Source organism: Macaca nemestrina, chromosome 4 (genome assembly GCF_043159975.1).
Source record: "Macaca nemestrina isolate mMacNem1 chromosome 4, mMacNem.hap1, whole genome shotgun sequence".
Taxonomy (NCBI): domain Eukaryota; kingdom Metazoa; phylum Chordata; class Mammalia; order Primates; family Cercopithecidae; genus Macaca; species Macaca nemestrina.
Genome location: NC_092128.1, coordinates 32,217,138 through 32,242,331, shown reverse-complemented (window position 1 = coordinate 32,242,331; position 25,194 = coordinate 32,217,138). Strand labels below are relative to the sequence as shown.

The 25,194-nt window shown below is 34.6% G+C and overlaps 1 protein-coding gene across 10 annotated transcripts in view; it reads right to left on the bottom strand.

Moving 5' to 3' along the window:
- The window catches only part of LOC105474850 (glutamate metabotropic receptor 8), an 808,970-nt gene that overhangs the window by 316,510 nt on the left and 467,266 nt on the right, over positions 1-25,194 (bottom strand). For 9 of the 10 annotated variants that reach the window (XM_071094550.1, XM_071094551.1, XM_011729672.2 and 6 more), the window contains one exon: positions 20,193-20,393. In XM_071094550.1, coding sequence (XP_070950651.1) covers positions 20,193-20,393 — 201 coding nt within the window. Of the gene's footprint in view, positions 1-10,191; positions 10,636-20,192; positions 20,394-25,194 lie in introns of those variants that run through there. The other variant, XM_071094554.1, reaches the window with a different exon arrangement.

Sequence of the window (25,194 nt, the reverse complement as noted above, 5' to 3'; positions counted from 1 at the left end):
CTGGGAAGGTGACCGCTTCCACCTTTAATCACCGGGTTTGAAACTTAGCTCACACCCGACCAGTCAGATACTAAGGAGAGCACACTAAAATGCTAAATAGGCAAAAACAGGAGGTAAAGAAATAGCCAATCATCTACTGCCTGAGAGCACAGTGGGAGGGACAAGGATACGGAAGTAAACGCAGGCATTCGAGCCAGCAACAGCAACCCCCTTTGGGTTCCCTCCCTTAGTATGGGAGTTCTGTTTTCACTCTATTTCACCCTATTAAATCTTGCAACTGCACTCTTCTGGTCCATGTTTGTTACCTCTCCAGCTGAGCTTTCACTTGCTGTCCACCACTGCTGTTTGCTGCTGTTGCAGACTCACCACTGACTTCCATCCCTCCATCCCTCCAGATCCAGCAGGGTGTCTGCTGTGCTCCTGATCCAGTGAGGCACCCATTGTCATTCCCGATCGGTTCTCTTCCGTGACCCACAGCTTCTGATATAGAGCTATAACACTCACTGCATGGACCAAGATTCCATTCCTTGGAATCCGTGAGGCCAAGAACCTCAGGTCAGAGAAAACAAGGTTTGCCACCATCTTGGAAGTGGCCCGCCACCATCTTGGGAGCTCTGGGAGCAAGGACCCCCCCAGTAACAGTTACACCACTGCATATAGTTGTTAAAAAAAAAAAAAAAAAACTCAAATTGTATACTTGAAATTGATGGGTTTTACCATGTCTATATTTTACCTCAATTAAGCCAATGAAGAAAAAAATATTGGGCTGGAAAGAACCTTAATGTCCACCCCTCAGCCTCAATAAAATCAAGAATGTTAATATCCAAGCCTCAAATATGACTTTAATGAACTTCCAGAGGATTTACCTTGATTTCATATTTGTTTTAGCCACTGTCTTCCAACTCTTTGAAACAACTTTTTTTGACTTTTGCTCCTCAGTTCCTGTTTTCACTTTGCTTCACATAATCTCATACTTACAGAGAGCTAATCTGACTCTATTAGTCCCAGTGTTCTGTCTAAATTATAAAGGTTCTTTGCTTTCTCTTTTAGACACATTTTTTTTCACTAATAAGTTTTCCCCTGCTTCTACAAAAGCAGTTATCATTAAAGGTGGTATACCTTAATTACCCTGTAATTAGGACTACAACTAAGGGTGAAGTAATTCTTCAAAGTCACAAATCCTGGCTCCCACTTAACTTGTATGGGTACTAGATGTGTGCTTCAGTTTCCTCATCTGCAGAAATAAGGATAAAAATTATCCCTACTTTATTGTATTATTTTGAGGATTAAATAATATAGAAATAATGCCTAGAAATCCACCTGACACAACATAAGGACTCAGTAAATGTTAGTACTTGTATCAGTCTCACATTTTCCATTGGAAATTCCAGAAAGAAAGAAAGGAAGAAAACCAACGTGACTAAATAAGGCCACAAAATGAAATTTTAAATCTAGGAATTATACTCAACATCAGTAGTCAACAGAAGAGTTATTTACTGCATCTCTTTTTGTATGGCTTTAAAAAAAATTGTATCATTAAGTTTTTGCTCTGTATTACAATGGAGAGGACAAATTAAACATTATTTCTTAGAAGGATATTTCTTATACCTATTACTACCTTTTCTGTTGCATGTGTGTGTTTGCCTTGTGCATGTATGCATGCACATGTAGTTAAATTTACCTTGTCCTAAAGTTAATCTGGGGCTCTTTAGAGGACTTCCATTATTTAGACAGAAAAACTAGGAATACCCAAGTCCCTCCTTGGCTTAGCCAATCCTCCTCCAGGCTTTTGTACCAGCTTTTCCTAGGCTCTTATCCTTCTCACAAAGAGAAGGACTCAGTTCAAATATCTCTATCTTGGTGATACTTTCCTTGACTTCCCTATCTAATTAGTCCCACTCTCCTCCAAGGTCTCCAAGGAAACATACACACAAAAGAAGTAAAGAAAGGCACCATTGTACTTTGTTAGTAGCTATGACTTTGGCCTGAAACTCCATAGTGAAAATTCACAAGCTAGAACAGACAATAAGGAGGGCTCCTTGCCCCTATTTTAGTTAGGAAAGTGAGTCAGTTATACTAGCAGGGCCTAATTTTGAGTTGAATTAGACCAACCTGCCCCAGGCCTACTCAGGCCAGGAGAGTGATCTTTGGTCAGCCACTGTATGTGAGAAAGCACATCCTCAGAGGCAAAGCTAGGAGGCCTGAACTGCATAGAGAGCATCTCACCACCTCATTATCACTGGTCCTTTAGGGAATCCTCCAACAAGAGCCTCACTCACTCACTTTTACTCCACCCAGCAGCAAAGAGTTAAACCTCAAATCTGACCCATTCAATTCAACCTCTTCCTCCCTGCCAGGAGCGGGAGGAATTCAATGATGAGATCAAATAGAGAGAATTTACTTTCCACAGAAGCTTACAGCAGTCATTAAAATGGCTATATTGGCGGTCACAGTGGCACATGCCTGTATTCCCAGTTACTCAGAAGCCTGAGGCAGGAGAATCACATGAAGTCTTGAGTTCAAGGCAGTAATGCACTACAGTATGCCTGTGAAAAGCCACTGCACTCCAGTCTGGACAATAAAGCAAGACCAAGTCTCTAAAAAAAAAAAATGACTGTGAAAATTAATTAACATTTGACTAGTTGTTATCTGATGTAGTTTGGTATGCTATACTTCCCAGAAGCTACAATTAAAATCTAGGAGGTATTTGCAAGACAAAATATTTTCAGTGTTCAGTAGTGTCATGTTCACAATGTGAACTTCAAGGAAACACTTTAAAAATCAGTACTTCCTAACTACAGTAGGGTGTACTACAGACTCATGTAGAAGACATGCCTGAACCCTAAACACTGTGAAAATAGCTATAAGGATTTCCACGGGTTTCTACAAAGTGTTTACTAGATGATGTGTCACCTTAACTCTAAAGAGCAAATCATACTGTGAGAACTTCAGGAAATAACATACTTTTTAGCACAAAGGGCTCTGATTCCCATGACAGAAGATAATTTACTATGGTGGTTACACAAATCTCTTTTTTGTCTTAAGGCTTTTGTACCAGCTTTTCCTAGGCTCTTATCCGTCTCACAAATAAGGACTCAGTTCAAATATCTTTCCTTGACTTCCCTATCTAATTAGTCCCACTCCCCTCCTCTGACAATATCCTGTTTCTGCATGGAAATACTTCACATTTTGTAGTTGCTTGTTAACTACATGTGTTACTAAACTGCATCCTCCTGAGGACAGGGATTCTGTTTTGCTTATTCAGCTCCTAACAATGCCTAGTATATAGTAAGCACAGATTAATAATCTGTCGAATGATTAGCTTGAGGAATGAATGCAGATTTAGCAATTTTAATTGGCTATCTTCAGAGCAATGTCCTCTTTGAGCTCCTTTGATACTTGGAGCATTGAACATAGTGAAAATTCTGGATCTAGTCTCAATTCCTTGAATATCTGTGAGTCTTAAATTTAGTGAAGCATATATCTAGTTCACCTACCTAGTTAAGTGGTAGAGCCAGGATTTCAGGCCTTGAAGAATTACTTAGTCTATATTTAACTTTTATATATATATATGTTGTCAAATGGCATAACACTCACCTAGTTGCTCTACTACACAGGACAGTTAGGGCTAATGACAGAATATATACACACACACACCAGCATATATATATATATACACACACACACACACACACATACATGTATACACACATATATACACACATATATGTACACACAAATATATATATACACACACATACACACATATTAAAATTAAAAGCATTAAGATGTCTGAAATTTTTGTTGTAATTTGGAAAAATTCAAGATGATTAACAGGTAAAATGGTTTAATATAGATAAATTTTAAATTTATCATCAAAGAAATTTTCCACTGAGTATTGAAATAAGAAAACCTGGGGTACTTATTAGGAGCTTATCATCTTTATATATATACATACATTCATTTGAATATAAATCCCAAATGATGAGATTATTTTCTACCTCAAATACTAAAAGAATGTTTATAATTCAAACATGGGATAGGAAAAACAATACACAATAGGCAGGCAGTTTAAAGCAATTTATTATTTTTCTAAATGCCATATGGTTTATTTTATTCTACCCCTCCAAATCTACATTTTAAGTGATCTGAATCCACACTGGAATGCATCAATCTTTATGTATTTGTGATATCACTGCCTTTGCCAGGGAACTATGCAAAGACTTTTCAATCACAGTGATTAAGTACTCATATTCCCTTGTCTACAAAGAGGAATATTTAAAATCTTAGAGAACTATCGCTGGATAATGATATGGCATTGAACATTTTTTTTCCTAATTCAAACCAAATATTAGAAATGGATAGGCTAATCAGGTATTATTGTTTCAAGGAACGCTTGAAATGCACAGGGTTAATTTTTTATGTTAGATTGAATCTGTGAGCATAGTCCCTTGTATTATCAAATAGAATCACCGAAACTTGCATATGTCAATTAAACACCTTTCCCATGGGCAATTCAGAATGCTGTATTTAAAAACCTGTGACAAATTGCTAAAGTTTTAAAATAGCTCATTACATTAATCTGCAACAGTATCACGCCTAAATTATGATGCTCTTAAAATGTAGTAAAGAAGGTAGATGTTGTCCACAGTCCTCTGAGCATGTTTGATTCTTGTTCAATTCTTAAGATTAAAAACAATAATAACAATGTAGGTAGTGAACTGGTTCTGGAAACATTTTCTGTAAATGCCAGCTGAAAGCTAATACAAGCTCAAATGTCATTTGGTTTATTCCAGTCACTGTTCAAAGATATGAAGCAATTGAAAAACTACTTTTACTCAATATCTCTATGAAGTTAGAAAAATTTATCTTGACATTGGCGAGAAAACATATCCTTTCTTTACATATATCATTTTATACTTTTTATTTATTTCCTCTATTTCTATATAAAGAGAGGTAGCTATGTGTTCATGTGCACACACTCCATTGTAAACTTAAAAGCTCTGGTTATTATAAATTCACTTTCTAGTTAGACCTGTGGTAGGACTTAAAGCTATTCAGCTGAAACCATTCCGGAGTTTGCAAAATACACTATTTTATTTCCATAAACATTTTGTGTCTGGAGGCTGCTAGAAAATTTATGGACTGGTTATTTTCTGCTTCAGTACCAGTAAAGCACATTGCCATCATGCTCAAAAGCCAAAAGATGGTTTCAATAATGCTAAAAAGAAAAAAAAGATCCAACATGAAATGGTGTTTATTTATTCACATATTAGCATATCACGTGCAAGGTAGTATCATTTAAAACTTGTTACTGCAGCCCATTTGAAAGCTTCATATAGTGCAAAACTGATGAAGCACATAACCTGTAAAGGTATAAAAAGAAAGTATTATGCAAACATTGCAATAAAGATCCCATTTTTTAACAATATCTGATAGATTGTGCCTATGCACATAGACCGTGTTGAAGATGAAAAACTTTCTCATTTGAATCTATGAGTTAATTGCAATCTTTAACAGTGAAAATGCCTTTCCTCTCCCTCACCCCAAGATAGTTTCTGCGTATAGGAAGTGTCAATTCTCTTTATGGTTTTGACTGAAGTTTATCTAGTAGGATCAGAGAGATATACCCAAGTAATTCTTATTTAAATGCTACCTGGAAAAAATGTCTGATATGTCAGTCAAAAGCTTTTTTGCAGATGGCTGATGTCATTTCAGAATAAATATGAGGATAGAAAAATCAGAAAGCACTTATTTTTAGAAAAAGGAGCAATGTACAATCAAGAACACTGCAGTTTTCTCAAATGTCTCTTTAGCACTCTAGAATTTATTCACTCTAGAATTTGTGACAACTCTGACATGCTGTCATTAGCAACTAAGTGAAGAAAAGCAAATGTGTTTTCCTCCCCGGTAAAATGAAACAATTACATGCTAAGAGAAAGAAAAAGTTGTTAACCTTACACTGATGGTTTTAGTACTTTGGAAATACCCTAGAGAATTAGCTGGGAGAGTATAATTTTCTTCTCTTCAGTGCCTAGGACAGAGACTGATGGGATTAGATTATTTTCTGATGCTGTCAATTGAAACTGAAACAGCTGTAAGAATGCTGTTTCCTGGAAGATGAAATATTTCAGGAATTACATTTAATATCCATATGGCTTAATCAGGTGCTCAACAGTCAGCCAATAAATCCTGTGCAGTAATATTTTCCCTGGGTAGTTTTTCAATTCAATCTTATTAGTTTTTATTTATTTCATCATTGTTTAGACAATATTTATGTTCCTTCAGTCCCAACAATCACAAAAATAACAACAACAATGATACATACACACACAATTCTGGCTACAAAGAACACTTTACTTCACTTTTATTGACATTTGAACAATTGCATATGGGCAAAAGTTTCATCTTCAAATCTCTAACTAAAAGAAAGGGATGGGTTCAACAAATAGTGCTGGAACAACTTGACAACTCCATGCAAAAAAACATAAACAAATCTAGGCACAGAGCTTATTCTCTTTACACAAACAAACTCAAAATGAATCATATAGACCTAAATGTAAAAGGGAAAACTATAAACACTATTAGAAGATAATAACATATGAGAAAGTCTAAATAACACTGGGTATGGGGATGCTTCTTAGCTACAGTACCAAAGGCACAATTTATAAGAGAAAGAATTGATAAGCTGGGCTTCATTAAAATGAAAAACTGCTGCCCTGGAAAAGATACATTCAAGAGAAGGAGAAGACAAGCCACAGACTGGGAGAAAATATTTGCAAAAGACAAAATGATAAAGGGCATATATATCAAAATATACAAAGAGCCCTTAAAACTCAATAATAGTAAGATGAAATGAACTACCAGGCCATAAAAAGACATGGAGGAAGCCCAAACGTATATCAATAACTGAAAGAGGTGAATCTGAAAAAGCTACGTACTGTATAATTCCAACTATAAGACATTCTGGAAAAGGCAAAACTGTGGAGATAGTTAAAAGATCAGTGGTTGCCACAGATGAGGTGGGAAGGAAGTATAGATAGGTGGAGGATAGAGGACTTTAGGTCTGAGAATGAACCTCAATGTAGAACTATGGATACTCCTATACATTCCACTCAATTCTGCTATGAAATTAGAACTGCTCTACAAAAATGAAGTTTATTATTTAAAAGAATGACAATAACAAAACCAAGACGAGAAGGTTCATGAAGGTAATATTTTCTTTACCAGTTTCAAAGAAATTATGGGTATTGTACTAAAATGTAAACCTTTATAAATTTAAACCTCATTAATAGATATTAAATGTTATTTCATAAAATAATTTCTTTGGCTTTAAAAATTAAATATTGAATATCTAACAAAGTAAATTTAAATAATTGAATCTACCATTCACAGAGACAGATAATGGTAGAAATACATTTTATCTTTATTAAAAATTGCTGTGAAATGAAGCCAGACGTTTAAAAGTACAGATTGTACAATATTATTTATATAAAGTTAAAAGCAGGAACCCCTAGTTTGTGCTGTCAAAAGTTAGGAGAGCGACTTCCTGGTGAGGATGTAATGAGGAGTAGAGAACCCAGGAGGGTTTTGAGGTGCCAGCTGAGGATTTGGGGTTCGGTTTGGTGTTCTGGATCCTGGTGGGGTGCTTTCAGTTTATGAAAATTCACTGAGCTATAGATTTATTGTACTCTTCTGTATGTATTTTATACTTTGTCTAAAGTTAACAACAACAACAACAAAAAGCCCAGCAAGATCTGGGGAAAATTAGAGCTTTCTTAAGCAGGATTAAGTATACGTTGTACTTGCCAAAATGTGTATTTTCATTTCTATATGAATTACTTTTTTTCAATAAATAGGGCATATAACTTTTAACTAATTCTGTCACGCAGAATCCACTTATCTCTGTTCTGTGAGCATGGACAACTGAGTCAGCTGGGCAGTACCACAAGGACTTTTCTCTGGTTGAGTTGGGTGTGACCAAAGGGCAACAGTTTAACTCTGCAAAGGAAAGAGGGTCTCTTTCACAGGCAACGACTAAGTTTCTGAAGAGACTCTTAACCTAGGAGGTGTATTGTATTCTAGTAGACATTCCCTGAAGACCTTTTCAACCAACAGCCTCCACCTTCTTATCTATCCTGTCCTTTTACTTGAGGCCAGATATATTCACATAGGTTTTAGGTCCTTTTATTCCCATATCTTACCCTAAGGTTCTAATAAGAAATCAAGGGTTCAGGAGGTGACTGCAAGAGAAAAAAGAAAGGGCAAACTAAAAAGCCTAACCCCTTTGAGAATAGGTGAATAACACCTCAAGAAATAAGAAATTAAATTCAGATAGCACAATATTACTGATTACAGGAGATTTATCAGATGCTTTGAAATCTAAGGTGTGTAAAGGAATTTGTGTGGATGGGCATGTATTTGGGGAGTTTTTATGTGTGTATGTTTGAAATTCAGTAAATATATACTAACGGTTTATTGTCAGGAGCAGAAAAAAAATAGTAGTTACAATTTATTGCCTATTTACACTGTGCCAGGCATCATGTTAAGCTCTTAAGCATGAATTATCTCATTAAATGCTCACAATAATGCTATGAGGTGGGTATTATTATTTTTTCCATCCAAACATGAGGTCATAAAGGCTTATAAAATATAAATAACTTATCCAAGATCTTACAACATTAGTGGAAGAGCTAGGATATGAGCTCATGTCTGTCTCTCAAAAGTTCACGATCCTAGTCACTTGCCACTCTCTCTTGGTTACTGAATGATCACAAGGGCAAACAGAGAAATATTGGGAACAAAGAGGACAAGAGGAGAGAAAAAGAATTTTAGGATATAAAGGAAGATGAAGTAAAGAAAAGAAATGAGAGATGGAACGGAGAAAAAATACAAATGGCACAGTTTAGGCACATAATAGACATTTAATAAATGTTAAATGAATGTGACATATGCACATAAAAACCATAAATACATACAGATTTTTTTAATTAAAATTGAGTAATTGTTCACTTAGCTTAGCTACAGACAAGGTGTTTATATGAGTCGAAAGTTATTTTATAATCATTTTTAAAAACATCCAAAAGACTGGGAAAACCAAAATCCCAAAAGCATAGTAATTAGGCACAAGAATTTAAAGGAATTTTTCCATTAATGTCCCTCATTTTTCTTTCTTTTTTTTTTTTTTTTTTCTTTTTGAGACAGTCTCCCTCTGTCACCCAGGCTGAAGTGCAGTGGCGGGATCCTGGCTGACTGCAACCTCCACCTCCCAGGTTCAAGCAATTCTCCCGCCTCAGCCTCCCTAGCAACTGGGATTACAGGTGCACATCACCACACCTGTCTAATTTTTGTATTGTTAGTAGAGATGGGGTTTCACCATATTGGCCAGGCTGGTCTCAAACTCCTGACTTCAAGTGATCCACCCACCTTGGCTTCCCAAAGTTCTGATTACAGGTGTAACCACGGCGCCCAGCCCCTATCCCTCATTTTCAAACTAATTTTGTGTTGAAACCTTAATGTAATTATAAAAGTTAACAACTTTGAAGAGAAAAATAACCAAGTCTCCATTATAATTTTTGGGTAGATTCTTTCTGAAGCAAAATGCCACTAATAACATGGGTGCAATTCCATTAAATACAATCCATCAATAAAAAAAAGTAATATATAATTTTGAAGAAACAAGAAGAAGTAATGAGAGAATGAACCCCACCTGGTCCATTCTAGATTCATTAGATGCCCATCTCAGCAGTCAAGTACTTTCCTATTCAGTCTAAGAATATCATAAAAACATTCACATTTCTGTTCCTATATCCAAGGACCTGGCACCGCTGAAAATACCCTGTTGGTTGGTGCTGTGGCGGAAGCATCCTTTCCAACTCCTGCCTTGTTTTCACCTCCCAAACTGATCCTTACATGTAGTACTTTCTAAGTCTACATCTTTCTAAAGATTCTCAAGTCCTCAGTCCCAACCCACTCATATCATCATTTTTATAAGGTCACCCAAGCAGTCTGTTAAATCTCCATTGATAAAATATTCTCCATATATTGTACAGTTTATATCTTTTTAAGTATTATCTATGTATCATCACCTTACATTTAAACTTCATAGGAAACCAAAATAGTATATATATTCTTATAACTTTTTTTTTTATAAATGAGGAAACAAAAATTTATAGAGGTTTTGTTGCTTGGCCACTATTACAAGGTGTTGAATGTTGTAAAGCTAAATTCAAATGGAGTATAAAGTTTGTGTTTCTGATCGCTAGAAAAAACACAAACTATTAGATATAAACTCCTTCAGAAACTTTCCCCACCACCTCAAATCCTCTCTGTTCCTACATCTGTTTCCTCATTCTTCATTCAAGGCTCACTACTGCATCCCAGTTTAGACCCAGGGTCAGCCCTCAATTATTGAGCCCATGGTACCCCACCTCTCTCCAGGAGTTATCATTCATCCTGCTTTTTTTCAAATGTGATGAAGACGACCAGGAATTACAAAAATAAAGAATGAGTAAAAGAAGCCCAACACAGTGGATGAAGTTGAGTAGGACTTTAGGAAGAGCTAGAGTAAAGCTCTAGCTGATTTGCTTCAAGCTTTTCTTCAATGCTGGCTCAGTCTTGGCCCACATGTAAGTCCTTATATTTTAAGGGAGAAATAAGAGATTAATAAACCTTGTCCTTCAAGACTACAAAATAAATCAGACTTTGAAAACCTCACAGTTTAACACCTCATTCATTTAGAAAACAGAGGCAAGTAGAATTACACTGCTAAATTTTATGGTGACTTAATGGGTAAGATTAATAATTTACAGCTACCTTGATGTTTCCTTAATCAGAAAAAAAAAAAAATTTACTTAATTGTGAATCAACCTATTTATTCCTAAAAATATTTATAAATTTTTGAAAAGTGAATGGATATACAGCAATATTGATTATATAGTGATAAGCAGAGACTTCAAGAATTATATATTTCCAAATTATTAATTTCTTCAATTGTATTTCTAATGAGACAATTATCAAAAAGGATATTATTTTTAGATCAACAGATAATCAGTCATATTTGACTTTGTTTCGTTTAATAAACAAGTAAATTTAATCATAAGGAAATTACGCACCATAACTTCAAGAGATGACGTTTTATGTCAGTTTTTCCATATAATGAATTTCTGTCTCATTCTCTACTTAGATGAGGCCGGGCTCGGTGATTCATGCCTGCAATCCTAGCACTTTGGTAGGCCAAGGTGGGCGGATTGCCTGAGCTCAGGAGTTTGAGACCAGCCTGGGCAACATGGTGAAACCCTGTCTCTACTAAAATACAAAAGAAATTAGCTGGCTTGGCGGTGCGCGCCTGTAGTCCCAGCCACTCAGGAGGCTGAGGCAGGCGAATTGCTTGAACCCCAGGAGGCGGAGTTTGCAGTGAGCTGAGATCTCTCCACTGCACTCCAGCCTGGGTGACAGAGTGAGACTCCGTCTCTTAAAAAATAAATAAATAAAAAAATTTTAAAATGTGATGAAACAGAAAGTGTCAAGTTGATTACATCAATAATATATATACTAAAATACTGAATTATCTCCAGTAGTAAGTTTGTCACAAACGGTTATAAAGAGAGATTGTTGGGGGAGTTAAGATATTTCTTTGATTTCTAGTCAAAGCACAGTACCTAGAACAGAGTCATCATTCAAATAATTCTGTATTTCCTTCCTCTATCTTTGACTTCTTTCCATTTCACACGTACCTTTACTTTCCTATTTTAGATACTATTTTCTCACTGTGACTACTGGAACTATCTCTTAAACACACCATCCCTGCCTTTAATCTCACTTGCTTCAGTTTTCAAATCGCTGCCATAGTTATTTTTTTAAAACACTTACCCTAGCATTTCACTGTCCTGCTCAAAAAGCCCCACTCATTTTCCCTGCTGTGTCAAATCCAAAGCGAAACTTGGCAGAGGTTTCTTACCAAGCCCAAGCTCATCTTCAGCCTCATCACCTGACTGCTCCCACAACCACTGTGTTACATTCTTCCATAGTGGATGCTCAACTTTCTTAGAATGTGAATGCCCTTCCCTGTCTTCAAGCTATTATTAAACTACCTTCTCCGTCATGAATACTGTTTCCACATCTTGTCCACCAGAAGAAATGTCACTTTCTATTTGTAACTTAAATTACATGTCACTTGCTCTCTGTGTTGTAATCTTTAAGCTTCCCTTATGTAGTTTCTCAATCTCAACCTTATGTTGTGTTTGTAAATGCTCATGTCTCTATCATATCACTTATCAAATTGAATTATTGTTAGTAACAGGTTTCTGTACCTCCACTGTTAAGCTATGAAATTTGGCAACTCACAGGACCACATCGTATTAAACTGTGCATTCTCGATTTTAAAAGACACGGCACTCTTGTAAAAATGAGGTACCTTATAAGAGAATCAATAAAATATATGTAAAATAAATAAATGATTTATGAAAGATAAACATGAATATAAACAACTAAAGAAAGACAATAAGAACACTGATATAGGCATCTATTTTTTTTTTCTTGTAAAGAACACCTTTGGCTTTAAAAGAATACGTAAAGAATTCAGACTTGGAAGAGACCTCAAATATTAGATCATTTTAGTATAATCTTTCCATTTAAAAGACAAAGTTGAGAGGCTTGGGTGGGCTCACAATACAAACAAGTGGCAAAACTAGGGGAAAAAACCTCGGATCTCAAATACACAGTCTACACCATTATATAGTGTTATGCCAGCTTTACTGAGAGACATATAACATATTTGAAAAAATGGAGAGACATTTCTTACTTATGGACAGAAGAGCTAAGTATAGGAAAATCGTTAATTCTTTCTGAATAAATCTGTATTCAGGCATATTATAATTCTAGTAGAAATAACTAAGCAGTACTTTCTGGAATTTTAATAGTATTTTAAATTTTAATTATGAGAGTAAATGAACAAAAATAACTAAAGTGATTTTATACTGTACAATATATTGTTGGTAGGTTTTAGTTAAAAACAAAGTGAATGAATTACTGTAAATATAATTATTTTTATTTTGATTATAAGAGTAAATGAGCAAAATAACTAGAGTGATTTTATACTATACAATATATTGTTGGTAGGTTTTAGTTAAAAACAAAATGAATGAATTACTGTAAATATAATTATTGTTAATAATTTTCTTAGAATACATTTCTAGAAATAAGAAAATAAGAATTTGATACATACCAAGCAAATGATCTCCAAAAAAATGATGCTAATTGATATAATACATTTTAGTAACTATAAATGTTTAAGTATTCATAAATTTGATAAGGGGAAAATAGTCTCTCATTGATGAATTGGCCTTTCTTTGATTATAAGTGAGACTTAACATTTTTTTCAAATATTTATTAACATTTACAAGTTTTGTCAATTGATCTCTTAGAGATTGCATAGTTTATATCAATTCATGTGGCTCTTTTAATATTTAGGATATTGATGTTTTGACACAACAACCTCAATGAATCCTTATAAGTTCTGTTTTAAAATTATGTTCATAATTTTTAATATCCAAGTGTTATACTTCTAAAGAATCAAATAAGGCATTTTTTATAATAATTTCTTTTACTGATTTTAAACTTTCCCATTCAAATCAAATAAACCTTCTCCTACATTTTCTTTTCTTTATTATTTTGCTTCTTTTTAACATAATTCTAAAATAAATTTCAAGTGGATAATACTTTCTTATGTGGAAAAATCATCTCAGTTGACTCTGCTGTAAACTCTTAATCAATAAAATGTTATTTCCCACTGAGTTATAAAACCACCATTATCATATGATAAATTCATATATATCTATATATACACACACACAATTGTAGGTTTATTTACTTATTTATCATCATTATATGTTTCTGACTATTTCTATTTGGTTTATCACGTGTCTGTTTTGGTGCTAGTTTCATACTGGATTGATTATGGTAGTTTATCACATGTCTATTCTGGTATTAGATTCATACTGGATTGATTATTGTAGTTTAACATTATTCTTAAATGTTAAATGTTTGGTAGGAATATTTTTCCTTAAAATCACTCTAGTTATTTTTGCTCATTTACTCTCATAATTAAAATTTAAAATACTATTAAAATTCCAGAAAATACTGCCTAGATATTTCTACTGAAATTATAACATGAATGAATACAGATTTATTCAGAAAGAATTAATGTTTTTCCTATATTTAGCTCTTCTGTCCATAAACAAGAAATGTCTCTCCGTTTTTTCAAATATGTAAAGTTGTCTTCAAATAGGTTCAATTTATTCCAACATATGTTCAGTAATTTTTGCAAAAGAAAACAAGAGTTCCAGTTCCCATGTATTAATCAATGACCTCTTAATACTATGTAGAAAAGTCTTAATGTTCTAATATTAATGTTACATTTTATCTTTCTAATATAAGTATTGTCTTGAGATCAAATAATTTGAAAATTATCATGAAATGATTTTTCCCTTTTAGTAATAATCTTTGTCATTTTTGTTTCATGTTTACCACATTGGTTAAAATTGATAGAATATTAATAATTGTGGTAATAGGTTTAATCCATCTCTTTGATAAGAATAACTATAAATATATAATCAGTTATAGACTAAGAAAGATGTGCTTTATGTGTTAAATATTTGGTCAATTTCTAGTTTGTTTTGTGTTTACAACATAAATTAGGCTAATATTTTTATCATATGACTTTACACAATCTTATCAAATGTTTATTATTGTCTTATTTGACCTATTAGCATGATTATAGTATATTTTCTAATGTTAAACTATAATTATTCCTTTCAGATAGCTTAAAGGTATTTTATGCTAATAAATTTCCTTCAGAATCAGACTATAGTGTTCAGAGACTCTCGAAATTGTATATTTGGATATTTTGCATTAACTCTTTGAAATCAATTAAGTTTTCTAAAGGAAAGAAGATACTGATAACTTCAATCTCTGTACTGATCTTTACAATCTAACAAATATTTCCATATTATCCTTGGAATATTGAGCACTGAAATATTTAGATCACAACTCACTGCTGAGTTTAGGGAAGCTGCTTCCTTCCTCTTGGTGTCAGATAATTCAACCCCAATACAAGGGTTTGCATTACAAAATTCCAAAGTTGGCTCTTCTCTCCAATTATCACAGATTCTGCTTGATTCCTGTCTCCCTCAGACTAACACAAACTCATCCACCTAAAGAAGCAATGAGATTCAGATACCTAGGCATCACCCCCTCTCTCAGGTTTCCACCTCCCTGCTTAAGCTTTTGCCATAAGGCACTTATAGAAACTTTCTAAATGTCTCCTTTATCTATAGGGAGTGGTCTATGACAACCAAGTTTGTACTACTTCCTCCTGTACAGATAATCTGGAATAGATCTGACATACAACCTAAGTTTGGCTAATGAGATTAAAGCTTCCAAGAAGTTCAAATTGAGACTTTTAAAACAAAGTTAGTTTTGACAGGTGTCTTAAACAAAGAATAGCTAAACCCTAGAAATGGAGACCATCTGCTACCCTGTGAACCTAGAAGAGAAAACCAATATAAAGAGAAACAGATAAAGCAGACAGACAGACAGACAGAGCTACTTTTTTTTTCCTTATAGGTTTTTATTTCTTAGGACCAGTTCTTTCTTTATACTCGTTTCTATTCTGCTATGGGGTTTCCTGATGCACATTCACAAATTCCTCATTTTAGCTGAATTAAGCAAGTTTTAGTTGACTTCTCAAGTTGGTTGGTTATATACAATCAAACAATTCCAATTAACATGCCACTGTGCTTGACCTGCCCTGACATGAGTTCAACTGCAGGGCAAGGGAGTAGGGAGATAGCTCTGAAATTCTATCCAACACTTTCTTTATGATAAATACGGTTCTCTTAGTAATAGAAACACCTTTGATTCTATACAAGATGTACAGAATTAATATTGTATTGCCTATAGATCAGTCTGGAGTAAGGAATTGACAAGTTCCTAAAATATCTGACCTCCTTTTCTCTCTATTTTTGGATAAATCTTAGGGTTTAAAAATTATAGAAATAACTTTTGTTCAGATAGCAGCAATAACAGTAACCCTAAAAAGAAAATCTGTTTCCCTCTGGCTTCCCAAGCAGATAGAAGATGTTAAGAAAACCTGCAAGGGAAACATCAGTGATTCTGCATACACTGTGATTCAGAATGTGCTTAAAATACAGATGCAGAAGATGGTTCAGGTACCTTTTCTCAGTGACTTAAAAAAATCAGTTTCAGTGATTGCATTCAATTAAACCACCATTGTAGCTTATGTCTTTGATGCCAATTAGTACTCTACAGTTCAGCAGTTTGACTGAATCCAGCTTTAGTTATTTTTTATGAAATAATTTTGGCCTGAAATACTAGTTGTTTATCACTCTAAATTTGAATATATTCTTTGCTTTGTCAATTAGATGATACACTGGAAGAAGCACAATCTTTTAAATATCTTTAAACCATTGCTTAAGTAAGCATACCACACACCTGGTTACAATGTGAGCAAGATTAAATTTTAACAAACCAACAGTTCTCTTTAATTTTATACCAATCATCTGATGAGCTTCCAGTGCCTGGCTACTTCACCTCCTGCTCCTATAAACTGGAAGCAGAATCTTCCTCCACACCGATAACATAGTTTTACTATCTCAAACTAAAAAGGAGCATACAAAGAAATGTATCCTGGTATCTAATTATGTCAAAAAGAACTAATTTAACAACAATTTTATCTATACAAAAATTATACTTTGGGATAGCCACTATTCAATTTTAAATGGGCATTACTAAGTAATTCCATCAAATGGGTCAATTTTTTTAATTCCTTGAGTGTACATTTTGTAGTTCACTGATCCTGGCAGACAATCGAGAAGGCCACACTGTACAAACTTGGCAGTTGTCTTATAAAGCTCATTATTTGACAACTGGCAATAGCTAGGCTAAAAACCTTCTAATATATACTATTTTTTGTTATGTACAATAAGCAGCTCTGGTTCTAGTCAAGCACATCTGGGTTCTTCAGAAAATTAAAAATTGGTCCTGGGCAAACCTTGTTTTGGCCAATGTCTTCCTTGCACTTTTGGTGTTAGGGAGGTGGGACAGCTGTCCCACCAGGTGAGAATCATCAACATATCCAACTCATCTGGTTTCCAATTAACAACATAACATAGCTGTTTTCTAGGCTCCTAACAGCTAACAAAAGCTCCAAAACTCTACTTCCACCTGCTATTAATTCCCTGCAAAGAGCAATGATATGTATGTAAATCTGCAGATTGTATGTGTGCTTCATAGAGCCACTGGGACTCTTCAAGGTACTTCCGTGACCAGTAAGCAAGACTAAGGAAGTAGACCGGCCAGAGCTATGCCAATCCCTTCAAGCCAACAGCTCTTGTTTTTTAACAGATTGAAATGTTAGATTTCTGAGTAGGATATTTTTGAAGATAGAGTCTTAAAACTAGAATATAAGGGAGATGTTCTTCATTTATTCTTCAGAGTATGGTACATCCCCATATCATCAGGGCTCAAAAGAGTTATAAATCTAAATCAAGGATGATTATCTTCCTCCTTGAAAACATCCTTAATGAAATATACTTTCAGTGTTATGAGAGTTACATCATTTTTTAACTTTGATTGTGGGTACAAATGCAAAACAGCCAGAGAAGACTTCTGCTTTTGCTGTAAAATTTTGTTAAATAACATTGCTCATTTGGCTGTCAAAGTAGCATATGACACCTTTCTTTTGGAAATAACTTCCAAGAAAATTTGCTCTCTCTTGAAGAATAGGTAGGCTTGCTTCTATCATATAATGAAAATTATAAATCACATTGTCGGTCCCTTTATGCTTTGATTGCTTAAGAAGCTCAAAGTTAATGATTTCATGTTTTATTCTGCTTACCATATTTGTTTCTTCCTCCTTTAGTAGTTTTGATGGTGTACTTCTATTTGAACAGCTCTGTGTGTCATTTTTCTCATAAACAGAATGAACATTAATAGATAAGTCAATAATAAAATTAAAATGTGAAGAATATCCTGGAAATTACTGAAAATCAATAGAATTATGTATTCTATGATCATTTGCTTATCTTCAGGTCTCTTATCCTGTATTATCAGCTACTGGAACACAATCAAGTCTCAAGCCCAGCAAAATCAATCTCCAAAGAGCTCAAAGAGATTGTCTTTTAAGTTCATATACTAAGATTTATTTATTTTCCATAACCCTCATCTGAGATATACGTAACCTTGTATTAGACACAGTTCTATTATGCTCCAATAGGTTATTGTTGCTTTCAAGATGAAGAATAAACCTTAATAATGGCCTATAAGACCTCACATGGTCTACATGGCCTGGCCTATTGCTCTACCCTTATCTGAGACACCTACTCCCTTCAGATTTCATCTGCTCCTAAATCTCTATATTAGGGAAATGTCCACTATTATAAACTCTAAAACCAGAATATCTCCCTTTTCAGCACTCATTGCAGATTACATAATTATATTTTTGTTTGCTTATTTGATTAATACCTAAGTTCTCCAGGAAACTCTAAGTGCTATGAACGTTTTGTCTATTGTCCCCAGTAATGTATCATCGGCACCTGTCCTAAAAACAAGCACAGCAACAGCATCAGAAACACTTTGATAATGAGAAAAAAAATCCACTGTAAAAAGTGGACAGAGCTCAAAGACCATTCATTGTAGTCTAGAGGCAAATCCTCTTAATAGCCATTACATTAAGATATTCTTTAACCGTCTTTAATAGGATCATTATATTACAGGATGGTATAATAATTATAATAATTGAAGTCATCAAGGAAGGGTTAGGTTTTGATCTATGGTTAAGATGAAAGACAAATGCCTTTAAAATGCTTTCTTTAGTGCTTCTTTAAAAGACTTCCCTGTCTTCGGAGGTGAGCTTCAGTTCTATGGAAACTTCACTTATCTGCGTTATTCTTCCCACCTCTTAACTAGCAATAGTAGATAAAGGAAGAGTTCCCCAACCTCAGGTTATCGTAAACAACCTTGTATTGCAACATTCCTCTTTTGGTCAATTTCATAATTGCATAAAAATTATTTTCAAATTCCCGTTAGTATTCATATTCCCAACAAAAGGATTAATGTTATGTAATGCTTCACAAATATTCTGCCACAGACAATGTGTGTTGAATTTAAACCAAATTCTGTCTTAGGTTGCCTTTAAAGGAAAAATGCAAAAAATGCAAAAAAAAAAAAAAAAAAAAGAGAAGAAAAGAAAAAAAGAAGTTTCCACTTGAATTCTAAATTGAAGATGACCTTGTGCTTTTCTGAGAAACGCTGGCAGCTGAGGTCACTGGAGTGTGTTATGATAGACGGTGCAGTGCTGTGTGTGTCTCAAGGCATGTCCATTGTATGGATTAAAGCCAAACCAAAAGTATTAGGCAGCTCAGAGCATTCTATCATTTCATTTGAAAATAATGATCAAAGTCGTGGGCAATAACCATTGCAACTCTCATGAAAGAATGGCAGCATTCAATAATTCCATCACTTCAGACAGACAGTTGGGCTATTCTCAATCAAATACTATGAATCCAGTATATTCTGTGTCAGTTTCTTGTGGCAATCACAGAAACAACATTTCTGCTTTTACAGTATAAAAATCCTGTCTACATTGTGTGCATCCCTTAGCTTCCAAATGACTGAGTCATTGAGAAAAATACAAGGAAATGGAAAACACAGAAACTGAACCCTCTTTGAGTATAAATATATAGCAACCCAAATCAGCCATTTTCTTCAAGTCAGCTTACTGTTTCAAAAGCTTAAAATCCATTTCGAAACAAAATGTCTACAATCTCTTCTCTAATAACAGCATGAACAAAACACTTTCAAAGAAATATAATCTAGTGCCAATGGTTTTCAAGCCTTCTAAGTGATCTCTTCAATAGTGATATTTAACTAGAACATTTTGATTGATAGAGGCTTATTTTAAACTTTTGCTTCCTTCACGCATAGATTAATGGTAGCATAAAAATATATTTGAGATGTAAAAGCAGGTGGAAAAACTCACACTTATGATCAAAGAAGAGAACTGCTTCTAATCCTGTGTTTTCCACTCTGCCTGGGTATCTTCTATATATAGGAGGAAAAACATACCCTGTTGCTTTTAAAGTATTTAGACACACACACACGTTGTAACTTACCATTAAAATTTACAGCCCGAATATAACCAAGTAGCTCTTTCCCATCAATGGTACTCATTCGTGGACAAAGGCCAATGTATCCAGGGCAGAGATCTTTGTGCATATTGTGCAGGGCGTAAGCCATGGAATATACTGCATCAATTACAAACTGGACCTTTCCTTCCTGTTCATAAGACGAATCCCGAGCAATTCGCTCCAGCCCTGCAAAATAAAAAAGTAAAAACCATCAGTTGACGTTAGATTCCAAGAAAAGACGGCATTAGAGCTAAGATTTCCATCATTTGAGGACACTTAATGAGACACAACTATTTGATTTCACTTCTGATTAATTCTATACTTACTGAGTCAGGTTTTTAAACTGGATATTGAGTTTATTTGGAAAGAGTAAAACTATTTCATTAGCAACAAAAAGATATAAAGTAAATAAAAGATGTATAGTTTCATTATCGTTATTTCCACCTTATTGAGTCCTATTATATTGTGCATTCTAGTAATTACATAACGCTTTGGTAGTGGCTTGATCTTTTATGTAAAATGTGTAGTGTGTCATTCTTGCCATCTATCTCAGCTCCAGGAGTGTCATTTAATTAGTGGCCCAAAGCAAGGTCTTTCACCACCCACCAAATCAGTTATAATTTTTAATGTGCTCTATTTGCGAGCCTTTTTGTAACTATTATATGACAATACTCCCTTAAGTGACCCTAGTTATCTTTATAATAATCATTCAATTTGTTTTCTCTTTGAACTCAATTTTCTATTTAGAATTTCTATTAAAAAGATGCAGACACCTCAAAATGAATGTCACTCAGAATAAATGTACCTGTATTGGGGCATATTTAGGGCTGATAATTGGCACTGGAGATTACTTTTAGGTTGGTGTTTATAATTTAATATGGAATAGATATATATTTTAAATGAAATATAAATGAGAGCTCAACTATGATCCAACATTATCGTTTTGAAAGCGAGGAAACTGAGACTCATGGAGGTTATAATTACATGGGGTACATAGGGCAGGTTTGGGACGCATTCGTAGGTCTCAGACTGCAAGTCCAATATTCTCTCAATCCCCAGAAAAGTTTGGTAGATGGCAAGAATGCTGGGCATGCAAGAAAAAATTATGAAAGGGACATCAAGAGTTTATTAAGGGAACAAAAAATGATCTCCTATCACTTCTACATCCATCACCAACCCTTACACAACTGGTAACACTTAGACAAAAGCAAGTATTTTAAACTTTCCATGGATGTTACTAACCTTGAATAAATTGTACTTATGTTCAACACGTATTTGTTTTCTAAACACCAATGCATATAACCTATATATTTAGAGAGTTGAATTAAAGTGGTTTATATTTGGATATTTACACTCTGAAAAACTTGTGGTTTTTTTCCTAAACAAAAATAGTGGTCAGTTTATTTTTATTCATCCAATTATTGTTTTTGTTTTTCCTTTGGCCTTAATTACTTGTGACACTGTTCCTTTTAGATGGTCTTGGTTGGTATTCTGGTCTCTGTGGTCTGTCATGATGCTGAATTCTGCTCCTCCCTGTTTGGCATGGGTTTTCTGATTTTCTCATGTCTCAACTTTTCATTCTCCAAGGCTGAGTTTCTTCATCCCCAACCTCAGAATCTGCTCATTGTCAATTTTGTCAACTACTAAAATTTCTACAGTCTAGAAATATAAATGGGAATATAAAATGTTGGCTACAGAGTCCAGAACATTAGATCAATTTTTAATAATTAGTTTAATTCATTTTGGAAGTTAGCTTTTTGGAAAATTAGCTTTCTAAATCTTTCTTGCTGTCTAAGTGTATAGTCCCATATTTCCAATGGCCTACCATATCTCTACGTAGTCTGCTGCTGCCATATCAAACAATATATGTAAAACGAGGCTATCTCTGTAGGGGATTCCCTAAAATATCCTACTGATATCTTGCAAGTTTGCGAGCACAAAGAGACAGGGAAGACTACTTCTCAAAAGGTATATTGTCTCCTTCAACCTACCTTACCTGCATGATCTAAGCTAAGATCCACAAGACATGGGGACTATGTTCTCTCCATATCTCTAGGTTATACTTTTGTCTCCTGAGTCTTAGGACAACACTGCTTGTTCCCAGAATCTCTCATCAAGTTTCCTGTGAAAACAACCCTTTCCACTTCTGCCTAAAATTTCTCTCCCATGGCTTTAACCACGAAGTAGAGCATTCATAAATAAATATTGAAAGATGGTTACAGCAACCAAATAGATGCTGTTATTTCCTTATAGATTCTAGTCTGGTGACTAGCCACTCTAGTTAGTCCAGCACTGAGGGGGTTCTCAGGACCTAGGACCAAAATGTGAAAAGCCCTGGAAAAACCAGGATAGTTGCTTATGAAAAAAGAGGCAAATGACGAGGAAATTTCAGAGAGAAGACTAAATAACGACTTTGAGGATCAGTCCCTAGGTCTGGATGGATATCCCTGTGTTTCATTTATTTTGCATCACTGCACTTGAAAACAGAAAATGAAGACAATGGGGTTCAGGGCAGTTGTTTCCACACTGGGTTCTCTCCTTAAGTACAGATTTCTCAGTACCACCCCGGACTTGCTGGGTCAGAATCTTCCTACCTGGGACATGAAGGATCTGTCATGTTAACAACTCACCAGGAGATTCTGGTGCAACCAGCTAAGTCTGTGGGCCAGCTTTAGGAAATTTCTGCTCTTCCATACAACAATCTTCAAAAATACCTCTATAGATCTATTGTTTAGAGAGTTTTATGGTATTGAAGTATGAAAATAATAATTCTTTCATGATATGCACAACCCAAAGAAAATCTAATCAAATTATTTCCCTTTTCTCACTAGATGAAGAGTCAAAGAACACAATTCCCAATATTTATACATTTCAAAGCTTCCACCATGTCCTTAGACACACAGGGAGGCCTGGAGCTGATGACAAGGGTAGAAGCCAGAAAGACACGAAAGATCTGTAAATGAGAAAGTGTAACGAATTGAATGTGTTCCTCATGAGAGGGTGGAAACAGAAAATAGAAAGCAGTAGGGAGAAAAAGATACAGAGAGGAGGGAAAGGAGGATGGAGCAACACAGAGAAAGGCTTGCACCCAAGGTACAATAATGGCAGAGGGAAATCTAACATTCCAGGTTGTTTGTATTGCTGCTTTGTAAATCCCTCTGCTGCAGACATACATACACACACACATACACACACACACACCCCTCACACACCTCTTCTGTAAATATTATTGGCTTTTAATCTATTTTTTTTAATTTTGTGGGCTTTAAAGAAAAGGGAGGATTTCCATATTTCCATTACTGCAGGGTGAAGGGTGGAGAGTGGGCATAGAACTGGCAGAAAATGCCTAAGCCAAATGGCTTCAAATGAAGCAATGACCACAAGAACATTAAGGAATTTGGAAATTTTTTAAAACCTATGAAATTCATGTAACAGCTAGACATGTGTGACAGTTTCATAGTTTTAATCTATCCTAAAATGTTCTTGATTTAATATATTATCATTTTATTTTAGTGCCAGTGTAACCTCAATATATTATTTTACTTTGTTTTACATATTATCAATTTAATATATTATCATTGTATTTTAATGCCAGTGCAACCTCCCTGTCAATCCATAGAGATACTCCTCAGTGTTCAAGAATTTCCTGATAAATTGTAATTGACATGCTCCAATTTAATAGATGTACTCTTCCTCAGCATTTCTTAAAGAATTAACAGGCTGGTGTGGTGGCTCACAGCTGTAGGAGGATTGCTTGATGTCAGGAGTTCAAGACCAGCCTGGGCAGCATAGTGAGACCCTGTCCCTACCAAAAAATCAAACTAAAAATTCAACTTTATATACAATAGGTCTAAATGAATAATCAGATACACATAATCTTATTAAAGAAACATATTTAAATGTTCACGATTCAAATCATTTTTTCTAGTTATAAACTCCAATTATTTTGACTGTTGATTACATATATTCCAACTTTGTACATTTTTGTTCTTTTAAAGTAAGAGTTCAGAAGTCTGCCTAGTAACTGGTACCACATGTGAATCAATGAACACTGTAAAACTCTCCCCATAAATCAATGTAAGCATATGGTGACAAACTGAAAGACTGAACACTATTACCATTTCTAAACTTAAAAGTGAATCATTTGATTTCTTTTCAGGCTGTTTAGACAACGTATTTTTCTGTTCCTTAACACTTCAACCTCATGATGACACTTAAGATTTTACAGCAGCTAGAATTTGCTCCTCACTTCCTATATTTGATTCTCTCATTCATCTAAAAGGGGAGTTTAGGAAGCTGACAGTGACTCATCAACCTAATTGGCTGTAAAATTTCATTATGCTATAGTTTCTAAAGTTAGTGTTAACGTATTGCTATAAAGTGCTAAATATTGTCAAAGGCTGTATGTCAGCTAACCATTTTAAATATCACCGATTGTAGAGTTGTGATGTGTTCTAGTGTATAGCTCAAAATTAACAGCATAGAGCAAAGTGTTTGCATGGTAAGACAGGAATTCAGCCTCCTAAATTTTATAGGAAGATTGTTTTACATCTTCATTAATGAAATCTGAATCTTGTGATTAGATCTCAGGTTCCCAGAAAATAATAAATTTTTACTAGTCTAAGAAATAAGCACACGTACTTTAGTTAAGGTCTTTCACACTTTGTGGTGTATATTCTTGGGTTTTGTTCCTTTTCAGTAAAAAAAAAAAGGCAAATTGGCTTAAGTTGGCAAAACATTGTATATGTTACAATGTAAGTTCCTAAGATGAGTCTAAGAGAAATTTCAGACTCTTTGATGCATTGTGGTTGCAAAGCATTGCTTTCTAAGAATTTCCCATTTCTCAGGATAGAGTTCAGTTTTCTAAGCTAAAATGTCAGAGGGCTAATTTAATTGTCCTGAAATTAGGCATATAAAACTTCTAACACCAATGCAATGATAGTCCAATAAGCAGTTGGTCAATCCAAGTAAAAAACAAATGGAAGTC